At 42.4% G+C, this 14341-nt stretch overlaps 1 protein-coding gene across 1 annotated transcript in view; it reads right to left on the bottom strand.

Annotated features, from left to right (window-relative positions):
• Positions 1–14341, bottom strand: part of LOC109302297 (glycine receptor subunit alpha-2-like) — a 124752-nt gene that overhangs the window by 109438 nt on the left and 973 nt on the right. Inside the window, exon 2 of the mRNA XM_019523858.1 lies at positions 7086–7235. Coding sequence (XP_019379403.1) covers positions 7086–7235 — 150 coding nt within the window. The remainder of the gene's footprint in view (positions 1–7085; positions 7236–14341) is intronic.

The raw sequence follows: 14341 nt of genomic DNA, 5'->3' as shown, positions 1-14341 counted from the left end.
GATCTACTAGGTCCCTTCCGACCCTTAATCTATGAATCTATGAATCTATGCATCTATATCCTTAGTTGGGTCTCTTATTCTTCATGGAAGCATTGGGGTTTAGAGAAATTTCAGGCACACAAAAGAAATCTTGCTCACCCTGATTCTAAAGCCTCTCTTTACAGCTTTGCAACATGTTCTGCTCTCTATTATCTAGGCAGAACTATAGGAGAAGAGCCAGATGGTCTCTAAGAGTAAAAATTCATGGAAAAGGGTATATGGGAAAGAAAAAATTGCAAGTTTTCTCTCATTGAGTTTTCTCTGAAATTTTCTGATGAGGGCAATACCTCTAAATGGAGAAAGCAACAGGTAAGATGCATGCATTACATAATCCTCCACATTTCTATATCTACACAGACCAACAAGAACCTGCTAGGGACTCTAGTCTTTTGCCTGGTGGCCCTGTGTCTCCACTCTACCTCTAGAGTTTCCTAGAATGGCTACCTCAAGTTTTCCGAGGAGTAGGTCACCAGGGACTTCTTGACACTTTGTTTTGTGTATAACAAATGCTCAAAAAATAACAGAATGGCAGTTCTATACTGTGGAAACAGCCTGTAATTGTCATGCCAAGCCATGGATGGGCCAGGTCTGGGGGTCACCTCAGGGTCAGGAGAAGCCAGGAACTCAGAATCCAGGAGATCTGTCCAGGGAGCCAAGTCAGGGAACCAAAGGGTCAAGCAGAACACAAGGTCACAGGGCTAGCCAGGTCAGGTATCCGGGAAGTCAGGCCAGAGCTGGGTCCGGTATCCAGAAGGTCAGGCAGAGAGCAAGGTTAGGAGGCTAGCCAGGTCAGGTATCCAAGGAATCCATCAGCCTAAGTACAAGGCTGACTCACAACTTATGACAGTGGCAGTTAAAGGAGATATCTTGTAGGCCAGCAAGAGACCTGAGTATACAGCACTGAAGGACAAAGTTCATCATGCTTCTTCTTTTGGCACGAGTGTGACTGATCTAGTAATTCTGTGTGTTAACTGAAGCATGTGGTTTCTCTATAAATTCTGCCCAAGTTTTGTGAGTCCATGAAGGATAACTCGGAAAGCTGGCTCCATGCTTGGGAGCTTTTCCCTCTGCACAGAGATTTCTCTTTCCTGTGCAGAAAGATGCTCAGCTGTTTTGCTGTTAGCATCTCTTTAGACACCTACTGGCAAACTTCAGAAGGCAAATGAATAGCTGAGGGAGTCCCATACAGATTCCTCAGAAGCAGACCAATCTCAATTGTGAAGTTTCTCTGGGGAAAATCATCCTTCCCAGAAGCCTTAACACAGCAATACCACTGGAACCAAAATTACCAAACAGGGGTGCCCCAAATCCTGCAGAGGAAAATATCCCCAAGGGGCAAATGTGGCCATAAGTGTCAAACGTCAATGTTACTGACATAGTGGAGAAGAGAGATCTTTGTGGACTTCTTCTAGGAAAACAGGAATTTGGCCTTATTTTTGTCTTGCCTGGGCTGTCTTAGGCACTTATGGGTCCAAATTCTATTCCACCTATTGGGCATCTAAATAGACTTAAGCATCTACTTTTAATTTTATTTCACCCTGTTCAATTCCCTGCAAATCTATTAATTCACCTACTTTTGCAACATGCTGGCCACATCTCCACAAGAAGTTGACTGCGCAGTCATTACTGCACAGTCATTTAGTACTTGAATACTAACACTGCCCTCTCCAGCACTTGGTTATACAAGCGCTAAATGACTGTGCAGTAATGGGAGTTACTGCATAGTAGTGTCACTGAACGGCTTTTAGGTGATGCTGGCTGCTGAGAGGCTTGTTACTACACGACAGCAGTGTCGCATCATGCTTCCTGCCAGACAATGAGATTGTGCAGTAGTAACAAGATACTATGCAGTTGGAGTCTCATGTACATGCAGCCACTGGCATCTTACCTTTAAAAATGAGTCACATAAAAGCAATAGAGAAAGAGAATTCACCTAACTTTTGTATTAACAGTGTCTCAAGGACTTAAGCAAGGTGGAATAGAATTACACTTAGGTGCTTAAGTCAGCTTACATGCCTAAGAGATGGAATAGTTTCTAGCCCATGGAAGCTGAAACTCATAATACATTTTTTCAACCAATGCCGGCATGTATGGTTGACATGACCAGATTTTCATTCTAGGGGCAGCATGAAAAATTATTTCATCTTCCAATCATTATTAATTTTATATATTGAAAATTGTTATGGTCAGGGGTCTGTGTGTGTTTATATACAAATGATTTTTCCTAAAGTAAAAAGGCCCCATTCACATTTTATGCCACTGTTCTTTCTTCTTGGTTGCAGATAGAATACTGTATGGTCAGCAGCTCCTTGTGACAACAACTAACTGAATTACATAGGGAAATTAGAAGAGAGGGCCTCATAATGAAAACTGTTTGGTGAGGTTTTTTATCTTTTAATGCTGAAGGCTTCCAGTTCCTTCTTCATAATGTAGTGAGATCCCCCATGGTCACCTATGTTTAATAATCAGCACTTTTTATTGACCTTATTCAAAATCAGATGCACAAAACAATATGCCAGCTTTAAAGCAGTTATGGGCTGATTCCCTAGTTATGGGCCGATTCCCTAGTTATGGGCCACAGAAGAGCTTAAGGTCCTGGTTTCATTTTGCCTGAACAAGCAAAGTTCATAGATTTTGGTCGGTTAGGCACTGGCACTGTTCTGTGAGCAAGGCACCTAAGACCACTTCCCCCTTCAGCACTGAATTATTACCTCTGCTATTCATCTATAATCTGGATCTGTTGACTGCTAGTGCATTATTGTAGAGCTGCTAAAACTCATTCATATTCAGAGTATGCTACAGATATAAAACTTTTCAGACCTAGGACTCCTCTTACAAAAAAAAATAGTTTTTTTATTCATAGATATTCCCACCCCAATAAACAAGATCCACAACATGCTGAGAAGAAATATTGCAGGATTAACATTAGGAATGGGTGTTGTCAATCATAGAGCATTTTGCAATACATACTAGTTTTGTTGGAATACATTCATTTGAAAGACAGCTAAAACAGGCTATTTTTTTCTTCAGGCACTGTTTTCTGCTGTCCCCACTCACTATCCACAGGCTACATTTACTACAGATCCAGGCTACACACTGCACATTCACTTTCTCTGAGAAATGTCTGATGGCAGTGCCATGAGTGTAGCAGTGGGAAAAACATAAAATAAAGACAGGCCAAAAGAGATAGAAATGTATAACATGAAACTGCATTACATGCTAAGGACTGTATATTTTTCTGTAACATTTAATAGGCTACATATGATGCCATGAAAACTGGCCATCCTGTACACTATATATATGACATCACTGTACACTAAGTCTCTCTCCTTCTTGCTATAGTTTTACCCTCAAGCTTGAGCTGTAGATATGATTCATTGTCCTGTATGTTGATGACTCTTTATTCTGCGAGCCATTCATGCATCCCATTGACTCAACACTTTTATTCCCAAAAGTCACAGTCTGTGCCTGTCCCCAGATTGTCAGAATAGATAGCAGCAAAAGTAGAAATAGAACAATGGTAGAAAACAGAACAAACAAAAAAACCCAACAGATATACATACACACAAAAAGAAAAATGGCACAGTTAGAGAAGGCTAACACGCAGAAAGCTTAGATCAGTTCAGAAAGAAATAAACTGACTTTGGCCAGTGGTAGTCAACTTAAGGAAAGAACAGACTAGATGACCTATGGACCCTTCCAAACCACTTCTCTAGGACTTCTCTATGATTTCTCTAACAGCAGAAATCATACAATGAAATTGATGGCTTAGTTACACTGCAATTCAAGGTGAAATACTGGTGTCAAGATCAATAGCAAGAGCCAAAGGCAACCTATGCAAATAGTCATCTGGCCTTATTTTATTTATTACAATGAAATATTTCCTTGTATTTCAGTACAGGATACCCCAAACACGTTCAATTAATTTATATGCATCAAACTAGCACAAAGTAAACACAGCCCTTCTTGAATTTTCCTTTTTAAATAAAATCTGTCAAATCATCATCACTGCAACTGGCCCAAGAGCAGCACAAACTACTGCCCCTGTTCATCAAAGCATCCTAATTTTATGGTTATGGTTATGGTATTACCATACTGTTACTTGTCAATGTTAGCTTATTGCCAATTTACTCACCTCCACAGAATCTCCAAAACCAAATCCATCATATAAATAAAACAGCTTCTACTCCTGCTTCATAATTCTTAGAAATAAAGGACCCAGTGGCAGCACTGCTGTCACAAGTTGGCAAGTGTTCTGTTCCCCAGGATAATTTAATCTTAATGAATCTCTATATTTACCTGACAGTGGCAGAAAACAGGTGGATAACATTGGATTATTCCCACCATTCATCAAACAAGATCTATTCACCAACAACAGCATCAACTTTAGCACATTGGTTAAAACACAACACAAAAGAAATATCCAAACTAGAAATTACCAAGCTACAAGGATTTAGTATACATCAAGAGTTGTCTGTATCACTTTGGGGACAGGAGAATCCCCGTCAAATCTCAACTCCCTTCTGCTTGCACAAGGCATGTCTGGAAATGCAGCAATGAAGCTATGCTAAGGGTGCCACCTGCAATCTCTCAAGTCCTGTGCCTCTGAAGCATTTTGAGAGTGAACCACATGGGGAATTCAAGAATGTGTTCACCACTGTATTTCCAGGTTTGGCACATGTGTGCAGGCATGGGTGAGCAAGGTGTACTCAGGAAAGTCTCTACAGCACTGGCAAGGCAATGTAGGCATGCGCTTAGACACAAGGAAGGTGAGTTCTTATAATTGCAGAAATGATCCCTTAAAAATCTCCTGTCCTAATATTAAATACTTATTTCTGTCTATTACACTGGAATAAAATTTCAGGAAAGATGGCTGTTTCCTGAACAAATAGGAAATGCTCACAGAATGGCATTTAGGATGTAAAAATGCCTCCATTTTCAATTTCAGAACAATTAAAGGAGACAATTTATTAATGATCCTAAAATATATCTTCTCAGTTTAAATGTCAAATCTGTATAAAGCAACATAATTCAAAAGAGTGGATAGAAAATGTCAACCCCTGGCCCTCATCTCTCTTTTATTAATTTCAGAGAGATATAAATGCGGTGAAGTCAAGTTGCTCCTAATTTAAACCATAAGTAAGCAGGGCTGGAAGGGAACTCATGAGGTCACCTAGTCCTGCCCCCTGTTCAAGGCAGGAACATCCTGACTAAACCACCCCAACCAACTATCTATCTGGCCTGCTTTTAAAATTTTTCAGGGCTGGCGATTCCATAATTTCCCTACGTGGCCTGTTCCAATGCTTGACCACCGTCAGACTCAAAGTTCCTTCAGAATCTCTAACCTAAATTCCCTCTCCTGCGGCTAGAGCCCATTGCCTCTAGTCCTGTCCCCTACAGCCACAGAGAAAAGCCCATCTCCATCCTCTCTATAATCTATAATCACCTTTCAGATATTTGAAGACTATTATCAAATCCTCTTTCAATCTTCTTTTCTCCAGACTAAGTAACCTGAGCTCTTTTAGCCTCTCCTCATAAGTAGGAACCTACCAAATTTGAGGGAGCTGCCTGCCAGTTTCAAAGGGAAAGCACAAGGCCTGACAGCCATTTTGTGGGCAAAGCATGGTGGGTCTCCCACACCTCTGACTGGCCAACGTGCCTTGGTGGCCCTGCTGATTGGTTGTGAGAGCTGCCTATCATATGGCTCCACCCCTCACTGCTGATGGACTGCAAGGTATGGTTATGTAGCCCTGACCCTCTTCACCAATCGGTGAATAGAGGTGAGCCCATATGACAGATAGCTCTCGCAGCCAATCAGCGGCAAGGGATGGGGATGTCAGCCATCTTGCCAGCAGCCCTTCAAGCAGGCAGCCCTCCCTCCTCTCGGCAGGCTGCCACAGCACCCTGAGCCAGCATTTTGTTTTCAGTAAGTTTTACTTTTTTTTTTGCCTTGTGGATTTCATGGTCATTGCCTGCTTTTGGGGACTATGCTAGACTTTGCAAAATCCACAAAATCACGATTTCTGTAGGTCCCTACTCATAAGTCATGCTTCTTAGGCACCTAATCATTTTTGTTGCTTTGCACTGGACTCTTTCCAATCTGTCCACATCTTTCTTGAAGTTTGGGGCTCAAAACTGGACACCAGCTGAGGCTTTATCAGTGCTGAACAGAGAGGAAGAATTTCTTTATTTCATTTGCAGCTGACACTCCAGTATGCTTTTGCCTTTTCTTTTTTTTTGCAACAAGAGCACACTGTAGGCTTATATTTAGCTTGTGGTGTATTGTAATCCCCAGGTCCTTCTCTGTACTATTGCAGCCTAGTCTGTCATTCCCCAGTCTGTATTTGTACATGCAGGTATTCTTTCCCAAGAGTAAGGCTTTGCACTTATACTTGTTGAATCTCATCTGATTGATTGCAGACCATTTTTTTATCTATCCAGGTCATCCTGGATCCTAGCCCAACCCACCAGAGTTTCTGCACCGCTAGCCAACTTGGTGTCATCTGCAAATTTGCTAAGAATGCACACAATCCCACCATCCAAATCATTCATAAAGAAGTTGAACAAACTAGGTCCAGGTCATGCCCTGGGGAAGCCCATTGGATACTTTCTCCCAACAAGACATAGAGCTACTGATGACTACTCATTAAGTATAATGATCTACCTAGTTAGGGATCTACCTTATGGTACTTTCATCTAATCTGTATTTTCTTAGCTTGTTAAAATCTAGTGTTGATTCAGCTTAAAATAATATATCTGGTATTTAACACTCTGCACATAGGGCACAATTGCCTGATGAAGTCAAACTGAAGAACAGAATGTGCAGGATCAGTGACCAGTCCTTTGACATTTATTGATAACAGCAGTGAACTGCAGATAAAGCATACAGCAAGTTTTTAACTCTATCAATAAGTAACACTAGAAAACAATCTTTCATATGAAACTTTACTTCATGGGCAAGGAGAGCTAAGAGGAGAAATCAGAGCTCTATACCAATTTATATTCAGGATGAAAAATTGATCATACTGAGTAAAAAGGAGCCCTACCTTGTTTTGTCTCTTTTGCCTTCTTCGAAGCCTCAGAAACTCCTTGTGCTGCCTTGAAACAAAGTTGACTGCTGCATACTCCAATAATGCAGCGAACACAAAGAGAAGGCACACAGCCATCCAGATGTCAATAGCTTTTACATAGGAGACCTAAGAGGGAAAAAAACCCAGAATGTATAGTAATGCAACGTATGTAATCACAGTCCTTAAAAACAAGGCATTTATTTACCCAGATGCAGACTTCAACAAAGTGCAAGTTCCATCTTGTCTACTTTTTTTTAACAGGAATCACAGAGTCTATCATGCTATACTGTACACAGGTAACAGGCTGCAAAGTAGATGTACCATTGCAGTCAGTGATTACTTGCAGATACCTAAACGACAGAGCCAGTAAAGGTACATCATGGGCAGAATTCCATTTCATTTTATGCACCCAAATTTGTGTGACATTTCAGGAACTTAAGCACTGTTCGCAACTCAATGACCGGTGTGATATAGACGTGTAAACATCTCTGTAGCTACTGAGCATGCACAGCAAGCTACATATTGATGGTGCGGGTACGCATATATGCATATGCTTACCTGAAAGTAAGTGTTGGGTGAGGCAGAAGGAGGGGTGGAAACAGGAAGAAGGGGACCTCTCTTGTTTTATCCCAATTACAAACATCCCATTAACATTATTAATGGCTGTAAATGGACCTGCATAGGCAGGGTTTGGAGGCCCAATGTACAGAGAAACCACATATTTTAAGGACTATAGGAAGGACACAAAACTTAGTCCTTCAAGGCACTGAACTGTGTAGAGAGAGACTGAAAGTTGCTGAGCTTTGTTATTCAGTGTGAATTGACAGTTACCTGTCTGCCCAGAGTATGCAATTCTAGGTGCACCGTGCTGCACTGGGTTATCATCTCTTCCCCATGCTCCAACTCCAGTTCCAACCAAAATTATCTGGAGCACTGAGTGGCCATAGGGGAAATGTCAGGGGTAAGAAGGTACAGGAGGTAAACTGCCTATTATAAAATTAAGATCCTATGCATTTAAATTAGATGTACAGCAGGTGTATTTATCTGTAAAAAGTTACAAGTTACACCCTTGTCGGACATGAAGTGCTACCCGCACCCACATCCCGAGTCAGGGTCCTGGGGTGTCAAATAGCCTTGGTCAGCCTCTCAGCCCCTAAGGCTGGGGCTACCACTCCATGGAGAGCTTGTGGTTTCCCCACGCACTGGAGTATATACAGTCCAACTATTTAGTTTATTACTTACAAAACAGTCAACAGATGAATGAGGTTAATAGCAAAACAGGATATCAATGAACTAAAACACTCTATACAAATTGAATCAAAGACACCCTCAGTACAACTCCCCAGCATAAACCTTGGGACTCCAGTGAATTTCAGCAGGAGCTCACAGGGTTAACAAGACATCAGCTCTCCTTCATGCTGGCAACACAATAACCATGGCTGGTGCTGCTGCTTCAGAAAGTCCTGCTCTCTGCTATAGCCTGCATGGAGAAAAGCAGCTCTGCCCTGCTCCAGCTGTCTGTGGTTTCTGCAAAGAAACACACACTGTCCCCTCTCCCCGAAAGCACCTTTCTCCAATTCCCAGACACAGGCCCTTGTGCTGATAACTGCAACAACCCTGGGTTTTTCACTCACCCAGCCCCAGGCTGGTTCTCAGTTAACTCTCCCCAGAGCCTTCCCAGATCAACACCCTGCCTTCCGAGGCAAGTCTACCTTACCATCGTTTTTCCTGCCCATGGGTTTCTCTGCCTCACAGAGGGAAAAAAGGATACCAGGTTATCTTCTCCCCATCGCTAAGGGTAAGTTCACTTCACAGGCCAGCTGCAGGGCGATTCCTCCTCGAGCTCTGTGGTCTTGGGGCTCCTTTCCTTCTCTAAGCCTGCCTGAGGCCCCAGGGCTGAGTTCCCTCTGCTCTTGCAAGCAACAGCTTTCTGCAAACTTTCCCACTCTGCCTTTGCGGGGATCCTGAGCCACGCTGCAAATCCAGCAGCAGTTACATATGTATTTTGACAAGCCCAACAACAGCCCAGGTAATCTGGAACACAAAGGCCACAACCATAACTGAGCTTCTTTAAATATGTAACTGGAGTTGGTAATTGAATTGTTTGTTACCGTCTTTTAAGATGCAACTTGAAAGTGTGTGTGTGTGTGTGTGTGTGTGTGTGTGTCTGTGTGTGTGTGTGTGTGTGTCTGTGTGTGTGTGTGTGTGTGTCTGTGTGTGTGTGTGTGTGTGTCTGTGTGTGTGTGTGTGTGTGTCTGTGTGTGTGTGTGTGTGTGTCTGTGTGTGTGTGTGTGTGTGTCTGTGTGTGTGTGTGTGTGTGTCTGTGTGTGTGTGTGTGTGTGTCTGTGTGTGTGTGTGTGTGTGTCTGTGTGTGTGTGTGTGTGTGTCTGTGTGTGTGTGTGTGTGTGTCTGTGTGTGTGTGTGTGTGTGTCTGTGTGTGTGTGTGTGTGTGTCTGTGTGTGTGTGTGTGTGTGTCTGTGTGTGTGTGTGTGTGTGTCTGTGTGTGTGTGTGTGTGTGTCTGTGTGTGTGTGTGTGTGTGTCTGTGTGTGTGTGTGTGTGTGTCTGTGTGTGTGTGTGTGTGTGTCTGTGTGTGTGTGTGTGTGTGTCTGTGTGTGTGTGTGTGTGTGTCTGTGTGTGTGTGTGTGTGTGTCTGTGTGTGTGTGTGTGTGTGTCTGTGTGTGTGTGTGTGTGTGTCTGTGTGTGTGTGTGTGTGTGTCTGTGTGTGTGTGTGTGTGTGTCTGTGTGTGTGTGTGTGTGTGTCTGTGTGTGTGTGTGTGTGTGTAACAAGTGCCTTAACCATATTAGAAATGCACACATGCCTGGAACATGCTGCCAGAGACCTCTCGTTGTGGGAAGTGAAGCCACAAGGATTAGAATTTCTACTTGAGCGAACCCTGTGCTAGCATGCTTTGGGAACTGAGGATGAAATAATACATAAACCCTTGAGTTAGTTGTCTTGCGATTTATCCAGCACTATCATAAACAGCATCCACTCAGCTGATGAGCTAGCTGGATTATTTTAACTGAAGACTGCTGGAAGTAAGCAGCATATTTGGCAGCTACCTAGTTTGTGCTCCTCTGTAGTCCCTTCCATATCTTGAATTAGAAAAAGAAAGCACTCCCAACACAAGTGCTATAATCAGATAACACTACTGACACTTCCAAATCTAGAGTGTTGGGCATAATTTTATCTGTGTAGTCCTAGTAAACAGAGTGACATCAGGAAAAGCTCATGCAGTGCTCTGAAGCCAAACCTTGTGCCTTTCTCCAGGACATCCCTCTACACAAAACAATCTCTCATTCCCATTGTACCAGGTACCCTGTCTTTCCTGGTGCAAAAGACTTTGTGTCAGATGGTCGTTTGGATAACAAATTGCTCAGGATTTCCTCCTCCACAACTGCCTCTTGATCCTGCAAGGATCTAAGTTTCCCCCAGTCAAACTCCTTAGACACCTAAATGTGTGCCACTGGACCTATCTACAACCACCTAAAACCTGACAGAACCAAGTATTCAGGCACTTAGCTCACATCTCAGGCTATCAGAATTTGCAAACTAAGCATCCTTTCAAATATTGCACAGCCCAGTCCAAGAAGGAGTGTTTGAACCAGAATAACCCCTTGCAAAACATACAGCCAGGAGGCTCTTACTCAATAGCCTAGTGATTATATTTGGGATATGGAGAACTCAAGTTCAAATCCCTTTTCTGCCCTTTGGAACATGTCCCAATGAACCCACATGTGCAGAAGTATGTGTTTCCCATGGAACAAATAGCAGAGAAACAAATAAGTGCTGCTGCTTTGTCCCTGAGCACACCCCTGCACGTGCACTCTGGTATGTGGCAAAATAACCCTGGGGTGGATAGGGGAGAAACTGCTGTAAATAGGAACCTGTTGGCCCCAGCAGTTTTACCTGGGGTTCTGGGGGCCTCCTGGGACAGCAGCAATGTTGAGCCAGCCACTCAGAGCCTGGTCAGCAGCTTGAGTATGGCTGTGGCTGGCCAAGCTCCACTTCTGGCAGTGCACACTGCTGCCACATGCGCCACACGGCTTTTTTTAGTGGGGGTTTTTTTGACACTGGGATCTCTCCGTGTCAAAAAACTCACCATGATGCAAATTAGCAGCATGGCAAATGGGTGCACATGTGCCATGTGTGGTTTGTGGTCCCTCAAATGGGTTTGAGGTGCTGCAAACTACATGTGAGTGCTTGCTGGGATGCATCTTCGGAATTTGATCCTTTATCTTCCATTTCTTGGGTCACTATTGAAGATACCAGGCAGCATGTCCTCTGGAGTGAGTCTCTCTCAGTTTCTCTTCTTTAGCTCAAGCAGGTTATCACTCAGCTTCTTGGCTTTCACATGTCCCACGACCACATGCTTGTTTCTATGCCTGTCCAACCTGTGGCTATGGATTCCACCATGCAGCAATTCACCACAGAATTAAGGGCTGTGATACTGAGCATTGTGATATACAAGTCCTTCTGTAGATCTACCACCTACTTCCTTTCTCTTGGCCCACACACACCAGCTCACAGCAGCCATTTTTCCTACAAAACTGTGTAATGTAGTGGAAGAAGTCTACAGGCCCTCTTATAAGTCTGTTCTTTCCCCCTTTGATACTGCCCTGTTTGTTACCAGAAAGCACTATTCCTTCATCTTCTTACCTCCTAAACCACAATCCCTGCTGCATTTTTACCTGCATCCAACATAACATGTTCCTTAACTTTATCCACAAATCCTGTAATTCCTGGGCACAAAATAAGGCACAGTGATTATCTGTAACAACCGTCTACTTCTGGTTTGATAACTAAATAATGTCACTTCAGTATTTACTGCAGTTCCCAAAACTTCATATGGAGAGATTCAGCGTAAGCATTATCTCTTTATCTAGTGCTGCTGATTTTTTTTAAGATCACTGCAAAGCCTTCTTTAAAACATCCCTTCCATCCTAATACATTTAATTATCTTATTTGCAAGTATTTTAAGAATTACACATTTGGAATTTTTGTCTTATTCAACTTTATCACTTTCACAGAACAATCAAGCATTTCTGTATCTCTCTTTAAGTAAACTGTTTTGGATTTTACCTTTGGCAGCACCACAGCTTTCCCTCTACTCCCTTTTTTTCTTTCTTTTTTTTATTTTTTAGAGAGAGAGAGTTAATGGCTCCCTACCAATCGCACCATAAACTATATAAATTATTCAGATCCTCTGTAAATGTTTTAAGGCCAGTTAACGAGCAAAGTTTTTTCAGAGTGAGGTTTGCCTGTACCAAGGATCAAGCATAATAAGGCTGAGGATAATGCATATAATAATGCAGTTCCTCTTCTTTCTTAGTATTCACACACCACCTATCTTTCCCTAGTCATTTTTAGCCAAGTTCTATCATTCATACAGGTTTAATTTCTGCAGATATACCCCTGGAATTCACTGATATCCTTGGGAGTTTAATGAGATACAAATCAATCCAGATTTGGCCCTTCAAATGTTTCCTTAACTTAATACCCCCAGTCTCTCAACCTTTTAAATTTTGATTCTCTTAATTTCTTTAAGGTTTTGGAATGTTTCTGAACGTAGCGAGGTGTCAGAAACTGAATTCAGCATTGTTCTTAATGAGGGAACCTGGAAGAAAGTATGGCCATGGGTTAGTTAGGACACTGCACTGTCATTCATTGGCTTGTCATTCACAAATCACCCCAGATATCACCTCTACTTTTTTGACCAATACAGTCTTCCAATGTGACTTTGGACAAATCACATAATCTCTCTCAGTTCTAAAGAAATTTCCCTTTTCTCTCCAGTGTCTGGGATGAAAAAATCATTTGCTGAGGTGCTTAGATTCTGTAGCATGAGGACCCTATGGGCACATTTACATGCCACTGTATAGTGGCATTGCTATGGTGCCATGCTTTAGCGCTTCATTTTGGAAGCAATAAAGAATGGCACAGCATTGGCAGTTACTGCACTGTATGCATGGCACACAGATTTTGCCACTACATCACCGTAGCGGCACACTATAACTGTGGAGCATGCCACTGTATCGATGTAGCTGGCAATCATGCATAGACCCTCATCATTGCTACGTTGTCATAGTACGCCACATGGTGACATAGTGTGTCTTTGTGTCACTGTAGGGTGACATATAGATGAGCCCTATTAGTACCTGCAGTGGTAGAAAGGATCTTATCAAAAGTATGTATGCTCTTCAGGTTAGGATGTGAAGCCCAAAGTCATGTGAGATTAGTTTTTGCAGCTGTATCACACTTCAAGAAGTGCCACCATTTTTATTTGTTTACTTCATTTGGCAGAAGGTAGGGCAGGGTGGCACTTCAGAGACTAACTGGTTTAGGGAAGCATGAGCTTTTGTAGGCAACAACTTATTTAATCAGAAGCTATGAAAGAGCAGGCTCTAACTTACAAAAGCTTATGCCTTTCTAAACCAGTGGCTAACAACCTCTCTTAGATTTGATTGACTTCAAATGAAAGTAAATGAAATCAAAGAGGCATCTTGCAATAAGACATTGAAATTTCAGGTTGTATGTTTTCAACCTTTTAAATAAAAAAAAGAATACGTGTCATATTTTATGTCATAATACAATTTGTTTTCAAATAAATGCTGAAAATGGTTCAGTTAAAAACATGTCCAAAACACTAGTTTCTTTAATGCCTTTCCACTTTTTGCCCCAAGTGAAAATATTCACTGAATTAACTCCTAAGAGTTTTAGTCAATCCAAAAAATTCCACCTAGTTCTTTTTCCATGGTTAGCTCTGAAAAGTCATGGCATACCAGACTTTAAACCTACTCAGGGAATAAGATTGAATTCTACCCACATTAAGGCCTGTGTAAACTTGGGAGAAATTGTTTTTAAAGATAGCTCTTTAGAGGTAATCAGGAAGTTGGACTGAGGTACCAAGAGACCTTATTCAGGATTAAGATTCCACTATGGTATAGAAACATAGGAGTACAGGAGGACCATCCCTATTGTACAGGACTCATGTGGCAGGGCACCGGTAATGCTGCCACTTTAAGGACTGGGCCAGGGAGGGGCAGGTGCTGGATTAAGTTGGCAATTTTAAGGCCCAGCTCCCTTACCTGAGGGCAGTTCATGATCAGCCAGCAGAGGAGAAACATCTCTCTGCTGAGCTCTGCCAGGAACACTGCAGAGGACAGGGTGAGGCTATGGGGATGGAGGAGGCCTCATTTGTCCTGGGTAAGACATGAAACTGCACCCTGC

The sequence above is a fragment of the Gavialis gangeticus genome, unplaced genomic scaffold (genome assembly GCF_001723915.1).
Source record: "Gavialis gangeticus isolate Ggan-Ray unplaced genomic scaffold, GavGan_comp1, whole genome shotgun sequence".
NCBI classification, from domain to species: Eukaryota; Metazoa; Chordata; order Crocodylia; family Gavialidae; genus Gavialis; species Gavialis gangeticus.
Note: the sequence above shows the minus strand (reverse complement) of the source record. Positions and strands in the feature narration are given on the sequence as shown.